This window comes from Crocodylus siamensis, chromosome 3, assembly GCF_052110815.1.
Source record: "Crocodylus siamensis isolate JL-2025a chromosome 3, ASM5211081v1, whole genome shotgun sequence".
Taxonomy (NCBI): domain Eukaryota; kingdom Metazoa; phylum Chordata; order Crocodylia; family Crocodylidae; genus Crocodylus; species Crocodylus siamensis.
This window is the reverse complement of record NC_143397.1, coordinates 68,461,618-68,484,757: the sequence shown is the minus strand read 5'-3', so window position 1 is coordinate 68,484,757 and position 23,140 is coordinate 68,461,618. Positions and strand designations below refer to the sequence as shown.

Genomic DNA, 23,140 nt, shown 5'->3' with positions numbered 1-23,140 from the left:
TGAAAAAAAAATTAAGATCTTATGTATCATCCTGTCACTACATTTGTTCAAGATTTCATCACAATGTGGAGGGAGTTAGCTCCAGGCTAAAATATGGACAAATAAAACTTCTTTCCTAAAATACAGTGTTCACAAAAAAACAGCTATATCCACAACTTTTAAGTATTTCTAATCTGTCTTCCTACAGTAAACTTCACTATCACAGCTGTGAAAGTGCATCCCTGAATATTATACCCACATACGTGTGCGCACACAAATCAAAATGGTTGATTGAGTGTAACATTAGTCTGGCTAAATAGATTTAACCTTAAATAAACGAGTTTATTTTACATAAAATTAATTTCAATAACTATTTTTAGTTTGTCTTTTTTAGAAATTATAGTGAAAGAGAGAAAATATTTTCATTTGTAAAATAAGCATAATTTTATTTCCAATGCCATTGCTTTATAATAAGTGAACAGTATAAAGAATGGCACCTTTAGACTTTTTCTGTTTCCATCACACTTCACTTGTGATAAAAACAATCAGGTCTGCTTTCCAGTTCCATAACTGATACCAAACCTACTGATAAGCACCGTTTGGGCACTATGTATTCTTATACTCCAACCAGTATATAGCTCAACACTAGCTGAGTCACAGGAAAAATATGGAGTAGTATGTGAACATTTTGCCAGGTCTGTTAACAAATCTGCCATGTCCTGCATACAAAATGAATGCATTAAAGTGATTTTACTAGACACTAAAAGTGGAAAATATATTTTTGTGATGTAGATGTCTATCTAACTAAACACACCCAATATACTATTATGAAGTCACAGAATCCTACTCTCAAACTAAAATATAAACATTATGTCACAAAACAACATAGCTGCAATTATAGTACATTTAAGGTGATATTATCTTAATTTCTTAATCAAATTATACCTGAAGTTTCCTTACTGTACAACCTGCAGGTTGTGCAGTACTTCTCATGGAAAAAATTCTGATTTAAGAACCATGATTACAGCATTCTTGTGCAGTATCACTTCATTTAGGAAGACTTTACTTAGGAAAAATGCCAGCATATATCAATAGGACTTTTGCTTGAATGGGGACTAAGAACTACAGGATATAACTTAATGTGTTCTCAACCTGCATGAGGGCTGACAAAATAGTTCGTTGCCAGCTAGGCTTGACTAAACTTAATCTGCATTTTGCAAAAATAATTTGATAGAATGTAGTGAATTTTAAGGTTATAACATACAGACATTTTTATTATGTATATTTCTATTTTTCACATATATAAGAAATGTTGTGGTTTTGCGGTTAGTAGCTAAGTGCTTAATGGATTTATTGTATTTGTTCTAGTATAGGAAAACTTACTTCTAGGATGTATTCACACTGTGACATAATGTCTTTATTATGTCTTCTAGAAATAATTGAAATAATTGACCCAAATCAAGTTACTATACAGTATATCTATTGGTTAATTAGAACTTTAAGATGCAACAAATAAAACACATTATTGACTTTTATATCTTCAATCAAATAAATATTTACAGCAGCAATTTGCCAAAATTATTTACCTTTCAATAATGGATCACAAGGAGAATATGCACTACAGATTCAAATGAATGTCTACATCATCCGCAAACAAATTATGCATGAAAGAAAAAAACAAAGTTTTCCTGCTATCATTGTAGCCTATAAATAGCTTGCCATCTTATTTGGGTCCCTTTAGAGATGTGTGATCTTTTATGATGGTGAACCTATTTCAATGCGTAATTGACCTTGAGATGGAGAATAACCTCATGGTAGATTGGTGTCCTCGTTTAGTGAACAATAACTATAGATATTAGAGGACATGCCTGTTGTCAATGATCATTGCTGAAATCTGCCTATACCACACTGGGACAATCAATTTTGTAAATGATTGCAATAATCAAGGAAATTGCCTAATTTATAAATCCTGGCATACAGCATTTTAATGGATTCTTACATTTTAATGCTGATGCCTTCAAAGTAAAATGAATTGTTGTCCAAGCTGTCATTACACAAAATGATAAAAACATTCAGTCTTGTGGGTAACTACATCTCATGGATATTCAGACCATCAGGACATAATCACTCATTAGTGACTTCTGCGGCAATTTCACTGAACAACAGGCATAGTAAAAAGCGACATTTACTTTGTACATACCCCTTTGCTGAAATTACTGATGAAAGTTTTCAAATTTGAATGAATCACTTCAAACTGAAAATACTGAAGCATTACTAGACCAATCTTCTTAAAAGTGCCCATAGTTGTCTTGGGCCAGAAGGCACAGTATATTCTTTTATTTCCTTTTTCTTTTATGCAAACTTTCTGAATGCAAATCATCTAAACCCAAGCAATGTTTATACTGAAATATCACAAAAGCAGGGCGCAGTGCCATGGGTTATTACAAACAGGTAATTCTGTGTAATCTACCCAGGAATTTGCTCTACATACTTAAGTCAGTTCCACAGATGTAGTTATACATAGATTGCTATTCTCAGTTAAACCTTAAGCAATTGATTTCAGCCAATAGTGTGCTGTCAGTACTTTACTTACTGCTCAATCTCACTAACCTGACATTTATGGTGTACTGATTGGCCTCTGTCAGTGGTGGTGGTTGTAAATTCACTTTGAAAAGCTTTGTGTTAACAGCCTTCAACCGGGCTCTGAGAAGAGTACGGGCAGGCAGGCTGACAATTGCTCGACCTCCTGCCCTTATTACAGTGAGTAAATCAGGCTTTGAGCCATTAGGCTGGAGCCTGAGGCCTACACAAAAAGGATTGACATGACTAAAGGTCAACCTCTGTCACACATGTGTAACAATTTGGATAATGGAATTCTGTAACTTATCTGAAAAAGGTGGCAAATGCTTAGAAGGAAAGTATATACTAGACTGGATTTTCTAGCTTTTATGTTAAGTAGTTATTTAAGAGTCTGAATTTTAAAGTCGATACATGCCCAATGTCATGAAATCTAAGAGTAAAAAAGTATAAAGGCGTGATTGAGGAAATGTTGTGAAATACTGAACTTCTTTTCCATAGTGAAAAATGTGTACAGCATTTTGGCACAATGGAGTTTTTTTATGGTATCTATCACCAATATATTATTGGCATCAGGTATGCAATATATTTTGGATATCCATACAACTCATTAAAGTGCAACCTTTATTCATTCTCATTTAATCAAAAGTCAATAGAAATAATTCACAGTTAATGCTACCATAAATTAAGAGTAATTTAAAGCCTTACAAACTAGCTTTTCCCCAACAATGAAAATGGCTTTTACTAACAAGCTCAAAGAATAAAGGACATGATCAAATACGTCCAGAATCATGTGCTACTGTAATAGTGTCTCTTTTAATCCGCATGAGATGACCCTGGCCCAAATAAGGGCCTGATATTTATTTTTATTTCAGGTTGACATTTTTTGGCATTGTGCAACATCACCAAAATGAGATTGGATGTCATGAAAATATCAGTAGGTATTAGGAGGCCTACAGATTTACAATAGATATATTTTTGTGTATATGCAGAGGACATAGACTTTCAGTGTATGTCCATGCATGTGGAGTATGCATACTTTTATTTTTGGGAACGGTATTGAGAGTATAAGGGACAAATCCTCCTCTCTCAGAAATATACCTCACACAACCCATTCAGTTTTATAATAAAAGGATCAGGCCCCTTCTCAAGCTAAATTATTTTTTCTTACATGTATTTTCAAGTTTATTTGTATGCCTAAAGATATAATAGGTATTGCAGACAAAGATAAAAACAGTCCTTATTAACTGGATGAGATATTCTTAACAAGACATATCCAGGTGTTAGTTCAATTGACTGATTAAAGGTAACTGTATTAAGTCAAAGCCTTTGTATTTGGAATCAAAGTAACTTTGGATAGAATATTGGATTTAGATTCCTCAATAAGAAATGTGTAACTTACTAAAGGAAATTAGAAAAAATGTGATAGTAAATGATCTAGAAAAAAACTGTTCAGAACAAGCTGTTTTATAGCAGCTTAGTGCAATTTTCTCCGAAGGTGCATAAATTAAGGACGCTATGACCCTGAATGTGATTCTACAAAACTGCCAGCTGGATGAGTTGCTGACCATAATGCTAGTGATATTTCCCATAATAGTAAATGATTTTACTATCAGTGGAATCCAAAATTCTGATTCTCTTTTTATATATAATAAAAGTAGACTTTACCCAAAAAAGACATCATCAGATACGTCAAAACAAAAAATGGCACCAGCTGTTCTTCTGCATAATTTAAGACATAATCGTAACATTACTAAGGCCAAAATTATTTGAATTTCATGAACATGACATATTTGAAACAGAGCTGACATGCAGTCTAGAATACTAGATGATGGATTGCTGAGAAACATAATTTTCACTTTAATAGAACTATGGCATGAACATAATTCTATCCCCCGGTGCTTTGCTGTATCAGGCAAACCTAGACAAGAACTACAGCTTAAAGAATCTGAAGGCAAATCTTTCATATAACTGGAATGAGCTCTTAAATATAAAAGGTAAAGTTTCTATCTACAAAATAACAGTGACAAATATACACAGGGTGTGCCCAGTGTACGGGCTCTGGCTAAAGTGTCTCGAAATAGTGCCTGATCTTGCTTCCACTGAAATCAAAGGCAAAATCCTCATTAACTTCAATAGGAGCCCAGATGCACAGTACCATGCTGAAAGGATCTCAGAGTTTTATACCAGTGCCAGTGAACTCTGTTCATCTGAAGGGAGTACCCAGAATCCTTTTGTTAGCATGCTGCAATTAGCAATATATCTCATTTTATGCGTGTATTTTATTTGCCTCTTACAACAAAAGTAACAGATAATAAAAAGTAATTTCTGCACATAAAAACACAACTTTAAATTAAATCTAAAGTTATGACAAAATCAAACCAAAACCTAGCATAACAACACATTTGACTCATGCTGGAACATTTCAACAATAATTATTATTTGATTTCTGGCATAAAACACTGAAGAGGGCAACTTTTTTACTAGTGGAAAAAGGAAAGGGAAACTATGAGATTAAATTATTTGATGCATTTATCACTGGAATTATAATAAAGTTTTGCTTCACCTAACTCAGAATTGTTCTTCTATTACATTTCAGAGAAGGAAACCATTTGCCATTCACTTGTTTCTAGAATTTATAGTTAAAACCTTGGAGCCTTTAAAGGTTCCATTATTAAAACTTATTTGCTTTTTAAACTTCTGTATTCTATTCCAGTAGAATTTTAAGTGTACACTGTAAGCATTCCTTAAGTCTACTCATATTAAATTTTGATGTTAAACAGAAAAGAGAAACCATGTGCAACTAGATTAATTTATCTCTAGGGAATAAGGACACATTAATAATTGAGATAATGTTTTCATATATGTTGGAATCAAGCGTGCCTATTCACTGCTTTATTAGAAAACACATTAGGGGAAAATTATCTCATTCTCATCAATAAAACCTAATTGCTGAGAAAGTCTCTGTTTTCTTTGCAATAACATTGGAAAAAAGATTGTTCCCATTACTTCAAAATGAAAAAAAAAGATCAGAAATGTTATCAAACTCTGTTGAAATAAATGCCTGTATTACCAAAGAGAATGTTTACTTAATACACCCAGTACTGTTTTTCTTTTAAACATATCTGGGTTTATTGTATTTTTATAAAATATAAGCAAACTTTTGATTGGACAAAAGTGGGACAAAATTTTTAAAAAGAGAACTACAACTAAAATGACTAATATTCTTGGCTATCTGAAGGGCTGATCTTTCTGTAGGCTATAAAAAAGTACCTTGGCTCCTTGCTAAAAAACTCTATAGTTTCCCATGAACACCCATAGGTGTCAAGGCATGTTGTGAGGTAATGGAATGGTATTTAATCTGCTCTGAATTGCCATACATTATGCTATATGGATTATATAAAAAGCAAATACTGAGTGTATGGTGTGAGCACTCATGCAGACAGTCCAAAGAATATTTCCATGGTGTTGAACTGTACATCAAATGCAACGATTTGATGTTTGCCACAACAAAAGAAATAAAAAGGCACCAAATCAGTTTCTGTGCTTAATTGTCTTTGCAATAGTCTTTCAATTTTTTTAGCACACACTGCAAACAAAATGCTCCATAACGAAACAAAAATCCATCAACTTAACTTTGCAAAGCTGAGAGAAAAAAATATTAGAAATCTATTTATGGTACCAAAAAAAGATAAGTCACCACTATACAATCCATCAGGACTTTAATGCCAAATTACTAATCTGTGGACATTTTTATATTTGTAACTGACTTAAAAAGATAAGTGGAATGGAATTAACTACATTTGAAATTTATAAAGGGACAGCAATAATCCATTCCTTTACTTTTTATTATTTGAATTAGTCAACATATTTATGTCAGTTACACTGACAGAATCCAGAATATTCAAATGCATTTTAATTTATTCTCAGAAGTAATGCTGTAAACCCAAAAGCCCTTCCTTATAACCTGCCTTTCCCATATGTGTTGCTTATAAATACCAGTACTTAGATTATGATTTACTAATTTGAGGATCAAAATAAACAAAAAATGTCCACATCTGTGGAGGCTTTATGATCCTTGGATTTTTTTTGTATTGATGAAGAATTGGAGTTCATAAACCTCCCCTCTCCCTAATAAGCCTATTTTTTCTTTTAAAAAATATCATACCCAAAATTCATGCACACACATAACATTTTTCTGTGCATACAGCATACAAGAAAAAAAAAGCACAATGCTCAGAAGTCCCCTGTATTGAGTATATACATAAATACTGTGAATATTTTTTCATTAACATATTTTCTTCACTCTCTATTCTTTTCACTTCCACCATTGCTTTGTGGTTTTAACACACTATTTTTGAGTACTGAAGAGTACTGCTTTCTTGAGTTCTTTCAATCAGTATTTTTGATAGTTCTCTGTTCTCCCCCCACCATCCCCTCCCCACCATTTTCTATCAAAGGACAAAAACTGACTTTTCAAAACAAACTATGTTCAAGTAAAGGTAAAATCAAGCTAAAATGTTCACTTTCTAAAATATTTTTAACATTTATAACTTGCATAAAAGTAACTAACATCTAACTAAGAAATCAAAGTACTGGACAAAATGAATTATATAAACATATACAGGTCTGATATAAAATCACTTTTCTTCATTGACTTCAACCGAACTTTAATGTTTTAAATAAGCTGAGGATCTGGACCATTATTTTTTTAATTTCATAATATTCAACTTAAGATAAACTAAACCACAAAACTCTGTCAGAAATAAGCACTACTACATCATTACAGCACATGGTTATATATGAATTATAACAGTGCCTCAAACTGCTCCCTTTAAGTCAATAGAAAAATGTCAATTAACTTAAACAGAAATAGGATCAGGCCCAATATATTACATATTTATTATACAAAGTGAAATTCTGACCCTACTGAAAGCCATGACAAAATTCTGATAGACTTCAACAGGGCCATGATTTCCCCCACTGCATTAGGGCAAGTGTTAGAACTGATCATATAGTCTTTATGGCTGGGACAGAAATTACACATAAACCAGCATAAGTAATCAAATCTGTAACAACGGAGCTAGGGACACAAATTACCCACAAACCAGTATAAGTGGTAGGAAACCTGTTCAAATCTGTAACAGAACAGAAGTTCCATGCACATAAACCACTTTCAAAATGGCCAAAACCAGTTTAAGATAAACCTGGATGGATGTAGTATCTGACTAAACTGATTTAGGTTAAATTTGTGTATTAAACTTCTGCCCCAGATCCCCTCCAGATTCAAGTTAACTCACAGTTCCCCAGTATCCCAGGATGCTTTGCACCTCCCCCACAAACCTTCACTCGCAGGGTGAGCAGGCTAGCCTTGGCCCAAGTTGTCTGCTTCAGCCAATCAGGGAGGCATACTTTAGCACTCCCCCACTTCTGGCTTGGGCCACTGCAGGCATGTGAATGCATTTCCAGAATCAAAAGTGTTCACTTGGTTATCGGTTCAATCTACACAGCTTAGTCTAACTTGTGAAGATTGAATCGATTCAGCCTTGGGCTTTTTGACTCTCTGTACTTAGCCTATGTGAAAATCTAGCTCGCTTCAGTAGCATTTTTATGTAAGAAAAGGCCCTTGATATGAGGTGTAATGCCTAGAACCGATGTAATACATCAAGGACCAAATCATACTAGGCACTTCACCAGCACAGACACCTTTTTCAGGGTAGGTCCTTAACAGCACCTTCTTCAAGGAGCTTCCACACTAAGTATTCTTCTTTTGTCTATTCTTTATGTTATCCACCCAGGTCTTCTGTGAATGAATGTTACTTACTACATACGTACAGGTTTGACTCCATAATGCCTAATAAAAATCTATATGATAGCGATACACTTGGGATGGATGCAGGACCCAACAATGCTAACAAAAGACCCTCTTTTCTTCTGTGGGCTTTAGACCAAGTTCCTAAATAGCACACATTTTTCTAAGTTTAACATGGTAATGAAAATGCGGTTGTTAAGGTGTGGGGTTAGAGCAGGGGTGGGCAAAATACAGCCCAGGGGCCGGATGTGGCCCACCAGGACAGTCTATCCAGCCTGCAGGGCCTCTAAAAAATTTAGAAAATTAATATTTATCTGCCCTGGGCTATCTGTCATGTGGCCCTCAATGGCTTACCAAAACTCAGTAAGTGGCCCTCTACCCAAAATAATTGCCCACCCCAGGTTAGGGCCACCAAGATGACAAATTCCTTCTCTTCTACACTAGGGGCACAATCCCATTGAGACTCTTAAGGGTATGTGTAGACAAAACAGGGGCCCTAAATTAAAGTGGTGTTTTTAAAACACCGCTTTAATTTAGGGCTGAATAAACCCCCATGTCGTGCGCACATCCCACTGACTTACCTGCCTCTCTGGCAAGGAGGGGAGGACGAGCTGCCAGCTGGTGAAGCAGTCCCTGGGCTGCTGGGGGCTGGTGCTTCCTTCCATGGCAGTGGCACCACCCCCATGCGGCACCCACCTGCAGGCACCCGGCTTGGGCAGTCCCAGGGGGCACCACAGCCATGGAGGGAAGCACCAGGCCCCCACACAGCTCAGGCAGGCAGGCTCCAGGGGGGGTTAAAGATCAGGTTCATCACTTTTCTTGGGTGAAGCCTGCTTGCTTTCCTGGGCTGCTGCCAGGCTGCCTGCAAGGCTTCCTGCAGAGCCGCAGAGCTGCACAGAGCCCAGTGCTTCACTCTGCACCTGTAGTGGCAGCAAACTAAAAAACTCCTTGAAGGAGTTTTTTAGTTTGCTGTGCCCCAAGTCATTTAAGGCACATTACGCCACCGAACTTCCTGCAGCAGCTGGAATTAATGCGCAATACACCATCAAGGTGTGTAAACATGGACACCATTAAAGCAGTGCAAAAGCATTTAGCCCACTTTAAGGTGTTGTGCACACAAGCCTCTCATTTTGTCTACACACGGCCTAAGATGCTGCTCCTTTTTATTTCTGCCCACAAAGGACTTCCAGAATTAGGACTGACATAGTGCAAAACACAACAGAGGAGAAATGAATGATAAAAGGACAGAGAGATCAGGATGTTATTCCTTCTTTTCTAACAAACAATTTAAGAAGTAGTAAGACATGACAGGTGTGGCAGGATGGCACATATGATCTGTTAACTATTAAACTCTAAAATAAACATGTTCTGTTTTCTTAACTAATGAAATATTGCTGGAGATAATTATATCATCTGTCATAAAATTATAGCTTCCTGCATACTGCAATATAGATGCTAGTTTTCAAATTGCAGACATTTTTTTTCATTTAAACTTCTGAACGTAACTTCTAAAATTATTGTGGCAACCTATTGTGTGTAGCAGAGCAGTGACTATGGTTGCCCCTATATGGCTAAAGGTAAAGGAGGTAAAGGTAAAGGAGGACAATATAGATTTAGTCTTGACTAGACTGGAAGCTAAAGCCAATGTCCATCAAAATACAACCCAAGCTTCAAATCCTGAAATGACTTTGTACTGATTATTACTGCCTTCCCACAAATAGTATTGCATGCCTCTCTTTAAGAAGATGACTAATAGAAAGAATTCAATTTTAATTTTCTGTTTGTCCATTTTGAACTGGGCTTCTGAACCTCCTGCTACTGACGAGATGGCCAAAACTCAGTGGGCACATCTGCATAAGACACCTTAATGTGCAGGGGACTGTTCCACTGCGCATTAGTGCATCACAGCAAAACTGTGCTAATGCGCAGAATTAGTCTACTGCACATTAAGTTTAAAAAAAAAATTCACCTTTGCTACTGAGTATTAGTGCAGCTCCTGCATCTTTATCTAGTACCTCATGGTAGAGGTACTAAACTCAATGAGAGCAAAGGTGCAAACGGGCAAACGGGCAAACTCAGTAGCAAAGGTGCATTAATGAATGTGTACATGCACCCAGATGAATGTGTAGAATGTGTAGATGCACCCTGTGTCTCATCAAAATATGGCCCAGAGTTCTACAAAGCAGAAGGTGATCACCTTCATCTTTACCCTCATTGTGTGACTAGCAATCGACCACAGAGATGGGTCTAGCATGTACTGTACCGTCTGAATCTGTATATGTCCCACTCAGACTGGGATGATGAGACACATACAGAATAGTAGCCAGAGCTGTTCCAATCACAATGAAGAAAACAACATTGTATATTGGGGTGCATATTCCTCTCAGACAAGATCTCTATGTTAAAGATGAGAGAATCTACAGAAATCTGTTTCTTTTTTATGCAAATTAAATGCATTCTATGGCTCTTACTAAGTTGCCAGTACTCCCTCAGTTGGAGAATGTGTGGAAAAGCCTTCCCGGTACATATTTCTGGCTACATATTTAATTTCACGGTAGGGACTTCTGGATCAAACAAGTTCTATGATTCTATACAACTGAGATTGATTACTGTAAAACTTACATTCTCTAAAGAATGGAGAAGGAAAATGACTTACTTCCCAGAGATGCTGTGTATTCCTGATGGCTCCTGCTTGAACCTTCTCTGGTAGGAGGAGGATTCCCTGGAAAGGTCCAATCCAGGTGCCCTGTTGGATCCTCTGGGCAGCACAGATGCCATAGGCCAGGCCAGGCACAGTGCTGGTGCACAGACACACTTCCCGGGGCAGGTCCCTGAGCCACTCAGGGATCTCGGGTGGAGGTGCTGCTGCAGCAGCACTACTAGTGCCCACTAAACGACGCAGAGAGTGAAGGGGCCCATGCATGGGGCACTCACCATTGCGGTTATCAGCACACATGTCACAACCTGTGAGGCAAGGATGGAGAAAAAAGATTAACCTGGGGTAATCAGGCTACCACCATTACAGACAAAATATGACTTCCTTCACATTTGCCTCACTGAAAGATATTCAAGCAGACATAAACGCCATATCTATTTGCATGTTGCTTACCCCTTTTTCCTAACCTCACCAAGCCCTTAAAAAGGAATCTCAGTAGCTCAGCAGAAACTCTGTAGACACTATACAAGTCCAGTGTATGCACAGACCTGCCAAGCCTCATTTATTTGTACAGAGAATTTAAGATTCATTTTTATTAATAAAAAAGCTGTTTAAGCTATCTCCTTCTTGTGATGAAGATTTTTGTAATATGCTTCAATGAGGCTTTTTAAATTTCACTTATAATTTTTTAAGTCTCCCTCATCCAACTTACCTCAGTTCAGAATTTATTGGAATGGAATTTAATTTGATTCTTATTTCATACAAAATATTAACTCTGGTTTCTACATTAACATTTTCATGAACATATTTGTTCTAAAAGGAGTTTAGAAAGGTAAACTGTATTTATGCTATATTAAAATGTATTCATTTGGTTTCTTATAATTAAATCTAACCTTGCCGTACAACCACAAGAAAACCTTAAAAAACCTTTTCATTTGACTGTAATACATGTTTAACTGCATGAAAGTGAGAATGAAAATAACAGCATGCTTAGTTCTTTGACTAGCTCCTAAAAAAAGACAAGAGTGAAAAAATATTAAATTTCCTTTACTATTATGAATGCATCATGATTCCCTCTTCTGGGAAGATCTAAGTTTTTTCTTTTATGAGCAAGGAAAATTTTGGAAAACTGTTTTCATCACACAGTTCTACACATGCCACGAATGCTCCACTTCCAGGAAAATGTTTCATGCTCAGGAAATCCATTCTCTTGAGATACACTGAGTTAATATAATAATAAATCTATTGAAATGGGGTACTGTCCTCAGCCTATTTTACATTTTATAGCACAATTAAGCTTTTTATATGAATCCAATCCAGAAATACAAACAAAAAGCAATAATAATAGTGTAGTCTTCACATAGAGATGTATGGATCTTCTCCTAATAATTTTACATTATCCCTATCCATTCTTAGAAAAATAAAGCAAAACATTCACCAGAGAGACTGGGACTTAGTGAGTGAAGCCACAGATTTGGAATAGCTGGATTGCCTTGAACCACAGGTATAAATCCCAGCAGGACTGACACAGTCCTCCTTTCCAAGGCAAGGTGAACTAAGGCACACCGTGCCATTTATGATGTCAAAATCCTCCAGACAAAGTCCTCCTCTGTTCTTCTTGGATATTAAGCACCACATTTTCAAAATATGGCTTCTCATTGTGCATTCACAAACTTTTCTACATACTTTTTAAGCACTATCACCTGCTGTTCACATAGATTCATAAATTCATAGATGTAGGGTTGGAAGGGACCTTGCAGATCTTCTAGTCCGACCCCCTGCCTGGGCAGGAGAGAAAACTGGGCTCAAATGACCCCCACATGTAGAACCTCTCACTCAAAAGCAATAAGCTACAAAACTTGCAAGTGTTCTGTGAAGTGTGAATCAAGAGTTATTTGAAATGCCTTAGACAATATAACTCCTAAGATTTCAAAGTCCTTCTCTGTGTCCTAAAGCAAATTTCCAGATTACCTACTAGCGTGTCCTGAGCCAGTCTGCAACTGTCCACCACCCGCAGCTTCAGGTAAATGGTTCTATCTAGGAAAATGCCTGTATCGTGTACTGCAGTGACAGAAGTTTATAAAGGATGTGGAACTACAGACAAAACTCTTTTTTCTACCTCATGCAATTCCTAATGCGGTCAGAGGGATGGTTTACCTGACAAAGGGCCTGTTGATACAGCTGTATCAGCATAGCTATGCAGGCAAAGCCCTCTAGTGGAGACACAGCTTATACCAGGCAAAAGAGCTCTGGCCAGGATAGTTAAACCACCTCCCCAGAGACACAATGTATCCCCAGAGGACTCATTTGCCCATATAAATTGTACCAATTTGGCAAGTTTTGTCAGTTTAAGCATACTGCTGAGGGGTGTGACACTTGCATACTCCTAACAGACATAGCTATGTCAGCACAATTATGGTGTAGGCCTGGTCTTGGGATGGGATTTGCTGGACCTCAAAGACAAAGTAAAGACAGACTAGTCTTGAGAAGTGATAATGACATAACACATACTCTCTGTAGTAGTTCCTAAATACAAAAACACAACTGAGGATAAAATATAGCAGATAAGTGTGCATGTGACAGGGGAGAAGGGGGTTGTTATCAAGGTTCATGAAAAATGTAGAGGAAAATATCACAACATCCTACCTTTTCTCCCAGCACCCTAAGGGGCAAAGCAAAAAATACTATGGCCTGAATCCTCTATGCTTTCATACCCCCAACTCCCACTGAACACAATTAGAGTTTGGCATCCACATTACATTGGAGAGGGCCCAAACTGGCAAATAAAAAACAGCTGTCATTGAAGCACTCTTATAAGCAGCTGATTTCTCATCCTGGAATCTGCAAAGAAAATAGTTTATAGCAAATTTCCAGGACTGAAGGAAAAGACGTCTAACCAAGACGTCAGCATCCAGAGCAGATCCTTGAATCAGGAATAATTTGTACCCTGTTTGATGATCTTTTAGATGCTTAAAACCTCCTCTCTGCTTTCTTATTATTAATGGCTCTCCTGGAGACACCATGTCTACAGAGCAGCTTCAACTAAATGAAGGCGAGGCATCTTCTTGACTCCATTCAGGCAACTCTGGTGTCAACTCCCTGCAGCCTACCACCAGATACACATCATTTTTCACAGACATGCACACAACTTTAAGAACCTCCCCTGAACAGGGATATCTGTACAATCAAACACTGAGTATACAATCAAGTACCGAGTGGGACTAAAACAATTTTCCAGCTCCTTCTCATCAAGGAGGGGAGACTGGAAGTTTGAAGAAGAGTATATAGATAGAGTCCACATGCTTGTTACTTAAACTCTGAAGCAGGCAAAAGGTGTTGTTGATTCTTTATTACTCACTACCCCAAAGAATAAGTAACAGGTCATGTTTGGCACTTGCCAAATCCCGTCTCCCTGATGCACTTCTTCTCCTCTATCCCCGTGAAAACTAAAAATCTGACATTTGGTTGGATAGAGACTGCTGGTAATAGGGTCAGCATGTTGGCACTAAACTGCAAGCTTGCTGCTACTAATACTAAGGTATACATAAATTGTTAACATTGTTATGCACATGTTTAAAAATATACAATTTACGTTTTGCAATTAAAAAATAATCCAAGCAAGTTTCCTGGTTTATTATAAGAAGTGGAAGCCTTGACGTTATATTTTACCTTGGAGACGGTGCTAATGTGCTTGCCCTTTTCTTTTTGTGCTTCTCATTTTTTTCTAATGATGCTATGGAGACTTTGAAGCACCATATTTTTAGCTCCTCCTGCTCACTTACTCCATTCAATTTAAAGACAGTCACAATCCTTCACCTCAGCGGAGGAGAGAAAAAATATCTTTAATCTTAGTGGGGGGAACAAAAGGATAGGGAGCTTTTATTTTACAACTGATCAAAAACAAATAGTTTACCTAGTCCAGCTTCCTGCCTTCCAGAGCAACTTGTTTGATACTTCAATGCAAGATGTTACATAGCATGCAGATTTTTTAAGTAAATCCACCATAGGAAAGTTGTCTTTGCATTTCGTGCTAGTGACCTCTATATATCGTGAAACCTGAGGGTCCAACTGCAGGGCTACTGGAAGCCCCAACATAAATTGTGTCCTCTGGGCTCCAGAAAACCTGGATGCAAAGTGCATGTAAAGGAACCTTTATGGTCATTCTGTTAAATGGTAGGGCAGGCTTGAGCTTTTCAGTAAAGCAGCTTCATGGGGCTGTAAATAGCAATCCATTATCTCCTCTCCCAGTTTGGCTTCAATAACCAGAGACTGTGAGGATCCTACATTACTGACAGCAGGTCTTATCTTGAGGCCACTGAAGCCAACAGGAGCAGTTTCACTGACTTCAGTGAACTTTGGATCAGATCAAGCCCTAAATTGGGAAGAGACACCTAACACAGGTAGTGGCAAAAAAATCAAACAACTGATGAAAATGGCAGAAGCATGGATGACTGCAGATGTCGCTGGGTTTCTCTTGCTGAAATCAGGTGCCTTAAGGGCTAAGGTCCTTTGGCATCCTGGATCCCAGGGCAGATTTTCTGTAAGGAAATCAGTATTTCTTGTTCTTTTTTCCCCACACACCATTGATGGGAGGATTAAGGGAAGGAAAGAATAATGGGAAAATTAAATGATTTCCTAGAGGAAATGTTTGCCATGGTTCTTTTTAGGAGGAGCAATATGTCATTTACTGTTTTTCAAAAAATGAACACACCTAATGCCAGCAATACAACTCAGCATACAAGCTGTTTACAATACAAATATTCAGACTCAAACACTGCCCCCCCAAATCCATCCATGACTTCAAAACACTGCGATGATAGCAATATTGAATATTTAGAAGGAAATCAGAGTGGATTAGGAAAGTTTTTGATGGTGCAAGTAGAAATCAACATAAAGGTGTAAACCAACTAGCCAGCTGTAACAATAAATCTCAGAAAGAGCAGGTTTCAAAGTTATGCTGGACAACTGTCGTTCACTGGTACTGAAGAAAATTGGCCTTTGGCACATGCTATCATTTTCATTGTAATTATGGAGGTATCTAGTATAATTGCCCATCATTTCAAATGTTATTGCCTAGTTAGAAATCATGGATACTGACTACTTCTGTATAGACAAATATAAACATTGAGGTAGAAAATTGGTTCTGGTGGTTAATATACCAAACTGGGAGTCAGGAGACTTTATTTCAGACTTTCTGTCGATAGAGATTTTCTACATGACCTTACTCTGGCTTAGGTTCCCCATGCCTCAGTTTTCTCCTTGGTAAATTGGCACTAATAATACTTCCTTATCCCACAGTGGTATTGCAGTGACCAATCAATCACAATCTGTAAGCTGCTTTGGGGTATTTGGGATCAGTAAGGGAAGAAAACTCTTTCCTTCCCTTTTGAAAAAGCAGATGATTTTGTCCTAACTGCCAATTTCCCACTACCAAGGTGGTCCATTCTTTTTCTGACAATTTACTAATTTGCTACCACTTCCTTATTCTATAGCCTGCCTTTAACTTTTGTACAACAGAAAGTTAAACTGAGTGTTCCCCTCCATATTTATGTAAGTCCATAACAAGAGACATTCAGAATAATAAAAGAGATAGCATCAAGACAGGTAAAGCATGCTTCACAGAGGCAGATTTTTTTATTGTTATTATTAAATTGGTTTGGCCTTCCTGCTTCAATACAAATTCTTATCAGTCATAGCTCTGCCATTAGGTGGGGAAATAAAAGGGCTAAATTGCTGGGTGGAGAAGAGACTCATTCTCCATAATAGGTTAAAGGTGTGATTTCCAAACAGGAGATTTTACCACCTTCAAATCTCCTATGAAATATGAACTTTCATTTCTACCCAGGAGAACTTTTACAATCTTTTCTCCCATGCCCAATGAAGGGTGTTTGCACCTGGATGCTCGCAATTAAAGATTTTTTTTTGCAAAAATCTACTTGATCTAATAAAATATATCACCTCTACCACAAGTCCTAATTCCTTTAGACCAGAGATTCAGGAACTGTGCTCCGTGGATGAGCTCCCTTCAGGTGGTCCGCAGAACAGTGACCTAAAGCTAAAGCTGACAAACATTACACCCGACTTCCCAGAACTTTGCTCAAAAAAACAGGCAAATCCATCACGTTAAAAAGGTAAGACTACTGATATTAAAATACGAGTTGTGTACTTTGATTTGCGGGGAAAAAAAAGTTTATTAAGTGATCCGCCGAGACTCTCAGCAATTTTCAAGTGGTCCACCGAAAAAAAAGGTTGAGAACCACCACTGTACACCAATAGGTCTACAACCTGGATAGCATTTCTACCAGGTGGGAATTGTCCCTTTGGAGGTAGGAGGGATCCCAGGGCTTCCCCCAAAGGCTGTGGCATTTGGGCTCAGTGTTGTTCATAGGTTCATAGATGCCAGGCTCAGAAGGGACCTCAATGGATCATCGAGTCGGGCCCCCACCAGCGGGGGTCGGACTCCATGTCCTCCCCGGATTCCCATGAGAAGCTTATCTCTGAAAGAGAGTGCTGGCCGCAGCAAAGCTCAGGGAGGTCTCTCTGTCCCCCCCTTCCTGGCTGCCCTCCTCTAGCTCTGCCTCCGGGAAGATGCATTCAGGCTTGGCCTCTGCAGAAGTTGAAGGCAGGCAGCGCTCTGCGGAAGAGGAGCTCTCTAGTATCACTCCCGTCCCTCCTCCTGCCTCTCCTCCGCACTGCCCCGGCTATTTATAACTTCCCTTCCCTCTCTCGCACGCTTGAAGGCGAGGCCAGGCAGCGCCGGCTGCTCCCGCCCGAGGGGCTCGCGGGCCGGGGGGGGCGGGGGGCGGCTCGGGGGGCAGGTGAAGCCCGCGACGGGCGCTGCGATGGTGCTGGCGACTCTTCGCAGGCGCGGACGTTTCTCGTCCCACCCGCCGGCCGCTGCTGCCGGGGCCCGGGGATCCCGCGCGGGAGTCCTGGCTCTCCGGGGCTATTTTAACCCGCGCGGGAGGTTTGCTCCTTGCCCAGGCCCGGGGCGCGAAGGGCACCGGCTCTGCCCCGGCCGGGGCTCGGCGGGACCGAGGCTTCCCTCCTTCCCGCGGCTGCTCGGAGGGAAAGGGGGGAATAATAATAACCCCCCGCCTTTCTGAGGGCCGGGGAGAAGGGGGAGGGGGCGCTTTGATTTTTCCCTGCCTTCGATTGAGCGCATGAATGAATTAAATTTCGATGTCAGGTATCAGAAGGTTAGGAGAATATTGTGTGTAGATAAACCTTGCCACCCCCTGCCCCGGAGAGACCCCCATATACAATGCGGCGATGATGAATAGGCGCCGGGAAGAGGAGATCGAAGCTCAGCCCGCACCGGCTCCCCTCTCTCCTACAAAACTATAGGGCAATTAATTGTGGCTTGTCCCCTCATCCTTCATCTCCTGGTGGCACATATCGATGGAGATTACTGCTGATGGACCATTTTATCACCTTAAATAAACAGTCACCACCTTCTGTAACCTCAATCTAATATACGGCGATGCGCGAGGTTCAAGGGGGTTTGGGAGCCGGGAGCGAGACGCGGGCGGGGGCGCGGGGAACAGGACGCTGCCGCGCGGCCCGCGGGCCTTGCTGTCCACAGGCCGCCTCCTGCAAACTGGGCCGGCAGACTGGTGGCTTCTGGGACACAGCCGTGTCACGCATGCTGTTCCTGACAGGGGTCCGTCACATCATAGCAGCCTCCTTCTAAACGGCGGGGGAGGGGTTGGACGTGGGGCAGTTCAACTTTTCTGAAACTTGGCCTCCAAGTGCTGCATCCCCCCTCCCCCCACCGCCTTTTACACGATTTGCTCCCGTTAAAGACAGCGCTACGGGGGGGGGGGGGGGGGGGGAGGGGATGTCCCTGATCCCTGTGACAGCACACCCACTGACTTGAGCAGACTCCCGGTTGCCCCTGTTGGAGTAAAGGCTTCAGGGCTGGGCCCTTAATTAACTCCTGTATTGGGCTTTTCTAAACGCCGACGCCCCGCTTGGAAACGAGGGACTGACTCCCAAGCCCGCGGGGGGATTCTTTAAGAAAAATAATCCGACCTTTTTTTAATTGATATTTGAAAATCGACGCGTGTGTCCGCGGACTAGCTTTTTCATCTCCATCTTGCCATCCTAACAGTCCATATAAATGACCGCGCGGATACGAAGTATTGACCTGCCCGATCTCGCAGGAGAAGATGCAGAAACCCGCGGGGGGCGTTAAGAGGGCGGCGACTGCTTTTTGTTGTTGTTGCTCTCATAGGGCAAATCCGGCACGCTGAAAAACACGAATTAACTCTGCGGGTCAATAGGGCTAAATGCCTATTGTCCTCCCCGTCCTACAGCGCTCTCCGATTTTGCTGCGAAGCAAAGGAAGTAAATGAAAACGTGACATTTGCCTGGCGTCACTGACAAAGCCCAATACGGGGACACACACATTTGTGACTGCATCTCCCTGCCCCCCCGCCAGCGATCGAGCCAGAGGTGCATGTTAACATGGCTTTAATCACAGTGGCTCTTGTGCCTATCTGTGCCATGAGGGGATTAAACAGAGGATGGGTTTCTGACTATAAAAATCAAGGAGCGGGGAGGAAAAAAAGTTTACCAAGTCTCCCTTTGAGCTGCGCTGTAAAGCGGACGTGTGCTGCTGAGGGCGTTAAAACCAACAGTGTTAGCAAGCAAAAGACACTTTCTCTTACAACAGAAGGACACCTGGATCCCCCCCACCTTAATAATAATAATCATCATGATCTGTGCTTATTATTATTATTATTGTTATGATTAAGGGGGGGATTCAGGTATCCTTCTGTTGTAAGAGAAAGTGTCTTCTGTAGAAAGGAGTCAGGAGAAATGGCTCCGAGGGACTTGCACTTTCGCAGCGTTTACAAAGAAAATTAAACCATCAGAGAAAGATCAGGGTCACTCCAGCAAAGTGCAGGCTCCTGAAACCTCCGTCCAGGAGAAGGGCCGATCCTGCGGGCTCCCTCCCGCCCGGCCCGGGATCGGGCCCACCCCCCTCTTGCCACACAACTCCCAAGGCTGGGGCTTTTTTAAAGCGCTCGTCTCGGCGTTGCAGCGGGTTGATTTGGAGGCAAATGACTGGTTACTCCGATCCAAATCAATGACAGACAAGGGGTTCTTCGGGGCTATGTCCTACAGCCAACACCCCCGATGAAAAGCAATCACTCACGAGCGACCCAGCTCTCCCTTCTCTCCTCCAGCCAGATGCAGTAAAGCTCAGGGGAGGAAGGAAGCAGCGGACCGAGATGCAAGGCAGGTCTCCCAGCGCTCGCCCGTGGCTTGCACGCGCCAAGGTGCGTGTGCCAGCAGTGCCAGGGCTGCCCCGCTTCGCGCTCTGCACCGTGCGGGAGTCGGGGCGCCTTACTGTCATGCCCGTCTGTCTGCTCCCTCCACTTTGTCTCTGTTTTTGTAACGCAGCTCTGAAAGCAGAGCGCCCGCCTTCCCGCGTCTCAGAAGAGCCGAACTGAGATGAGAAGTTGCGAAGAAACAGCGATATTAATCATCATTCAACTCAGGAAAAGTTGCCTTGGAAAAATCACCGTGCTGCTCGCAAGCAAAGCTTTGCCCTTCGGCTTTCACCCGGTGAGAGCTGCTCACTCTCAGCACGGTGCATTTCCCAAGCCCCCTGCGAGACTCAAATCGTTATCAAATCCACCTTTAATGCTATGATGGGGGGGGGGGAGAGGAAAAAAACTCTCCAGACTTCCCGAGCTACTCTATTATTCCCAAATGCCCCCTCCCGATCGCTATTTGTTGTTGTTGTTGTTTAATCTTTCTCTCTTTAAAACCTTTATCTTGCAGATTTACAGAGCTGCTCTGAGAAGGAAACCACGTATCGCCTCAAGAGTTTGGGTGGCGATTAAAAGTGCATTTCAGACTCCAGGGAGCGCATGTAATTTATGGCTGAGGTCTTCTGCGCTCCACCAGCAGAAACCACCCCCAACTCTTTTGGCGACAGAGGAAAACTGCAAAGGGCAAAATGAAATCCTAAATTTAGCATTGAACTGGGCATCTGCAACACAATCTGGTCACTTGGAAGGAAGGGGGAGAAACTTGCACTAACTTTCCTCTTGCTCTTTAAGATGTGCCAGCATCAAGGCGAGGCGTTTGATTCATGAGAAGGTGTCGCTAAATGACTCTAGGAAACGAAGCCCAGGTTGGAAGTGGAGTTAGAGCCCCCATGTCCCCATCCATCCCCAGGGGTGTGCGCCGCGTTTTTTAACAGCCTGCCTCAAACGGAAGTCTGAAGGGAAACCTGATCAAAAAATGCATGCGAAGCAGCCACGGAAATCTGGGGGAGACCGGAGGATAAAAACTGTCGGGACTCTTTTACCGTGCGCTCAAGGGGAGCTTGAGAAAAATGGGCATCTGAAGAAGCCCTGGGCTAACAACCAGCCTGGACGCTTTCACGCGGAGCCTCCTGAGCTGCTCAATGACTGAAGGCGGGGAGCTGCAGTCGATCTTGACTTGCAGAAACTTTGCACTTGGATCCCGTTTCCAGAGGAGGCTGCAACCCTGCGAACACCCCCCTGGGCAAAGCTGCCTGGCCTTGGGCAGCTGCTCCGACCCCATCCCAACCGCGCAGCAAAGAGATCACCCGCAGAAATCCTTGCCTCGCCTAAAATCACTTCAGGCACTGTAGTCAGTCGTCCCCCCGCCTGCCTTCCCCTAACTAAATCCCCAGCCAAGAGCCCGCCACCCGGGGGCACGCTTGGCACTTGCGGCCCCGCTTTGCACGCAGGGGCGCAGCTCGGGGCTGCCCGGGCCGGGAGCTCTCCTGAACACGGGAAACTTTTAGGGGCTGCCCAGCTCCGCCGTAGAGACATCGCGGGCACCTCTCGCCCGGTCCCTTGCTCCAAGCAGCTGGATCGCCGCGGCCGCGGCTTTGTCCTCAGCACCCAGCTCCGAGGCAGCCCCGGCTCGGGGAGGAGCGGGGAGCCGGCGCGGCGCGGCGCGGCGCGGCGCGGCGCGGGGGTACGTACGGCTGTTGGGGTCGCTGGTGTGCTGGTTCAGGGGGATGATCTCCATGCGCTGCTGCCCGTACAGGTAATAGTCCAGCTCCTCGGCGGTGCAGCGGGGCCGCGGGGCCGGGCGCTCCCCGCCGGCCGCACACGAGTCCTTGCCCTGCGGCGCGGGCCCGGGCCCGGGCGGCGACTCGGCGCTGCGCAGGGGCGCGAAGGCGGGCAGGGCGGCCGCGGCCGGGGCCGGGGCCGGAGCCGGGGCGCTGGAGGCGGCAGCGGGCAGCGGGGCCGGGCGCGGGCGCAGGCTGTCGGCGGGTGGCTCGGGCGGCGGCGGCGGCTGGGCCAAGGCGCCGGCGGCCTTGAGCGGCCCGGAGCCGTGCGGGAAGAGCTGCTGCCAGTGCTGCAGGTACGCGGGGTCCACCTTGAGGAACGCCGACCCGCCGCCGGCCTCGCCGGGCTTCAGCATCTCCGCGACCTGCGGCGGGCGACAGCGAGCGCGGCTCAGCCCCGCGGGGCTCTGCACCCCCGCGCGCCCCCCAGCCCCGCGCCCCCGCCCCTTACCTGCGCCCCGGGGCGGGCTGGGGGCCCGGGCCGGCCGAGCTGGGGGCGCCGGGAGGGGGGGCCTCAGGCCGGCGGGGCGGGAGCAGCCGGGCGCGTGTGCATGGCAGGCGCTGCCGGGCTCGGCTCGGCTCTGGCAGCCTCCGGGCTGGACACGTGGGTTTTACGACAGCACCAAACACAAGTGCGTGCGCGCGCGCCCCTGTGCGCGCGGGGCGGGGAGCTGGGTGCACAGCTTCGCGCGGCTCGCGCAGGGCAGGGGGTCGGGGCTGGGGGGGTCCCCGGGGTGCTGCGGGCTGGACGAGCCGCCTCGCAAGCAGGGCGGGTCACGCCTCGCCTCCCCGGGCTAGGCAGCGCGGATTGCCCCGTGCCCTGGCGTCGGACTTGACTCCCCTCCGTCTCCCCCTCCCGCTCGGGGAGATCCGTCCTGCTTCGCCCACTGCAGGTGACTGCCCTTGCCGCCCCCCCCCCCCCCCACTCCGGCCCCTGGGTGCGTGCGGGAGCCGCCCGCTGCGCCTAACTTTTAAGGTCCAACTACCCACGTTGCTCTCCAGGTCAGCAAAGTTGCTGCCCTTTCCCCCGCAGTGGCTGAGCAAGGGGACG

The 23,140-nt window shown here is 43.3% G+C and overlaps 1 protein-coding gene across 1 annotated transcript in view; it reads right to left on the bottom strand.

Moving 5' to 3' along the window:
- The window catches only part of PRDM6 (PR/SET domain 6), a 111,684-nt gene extending 88,959 nt beyond the window's left edge, over positions 1 to 22,725 (bottom strand). Inside the window, exons 1-3 of the mRNA XM_090038462.1 lie at positions 22,541 to 22,725; positions 22,001 to 22,454; positions 11,025 to 11,332 (exon numbers count right to left, since the gene is read on the bottom strand). Of these exons, the coding sequence (XP_089894588.1) occupies positions 11,025 to 11,332; positions 22,001 to 22,445 (753 nt within the window). The 5' untranslated portion in view covers positions 22,446 to 22,454; positions 22,541 to 22,725. The remainder of the gene's footprint in view (positions 1 to 11,024; positions 11,333 to 22,000; positions 22,455 to 22,540) is intronic.
- Between the last annotated feature and the right edge of the window lie 415 nt (positions 22,726 to 23,140).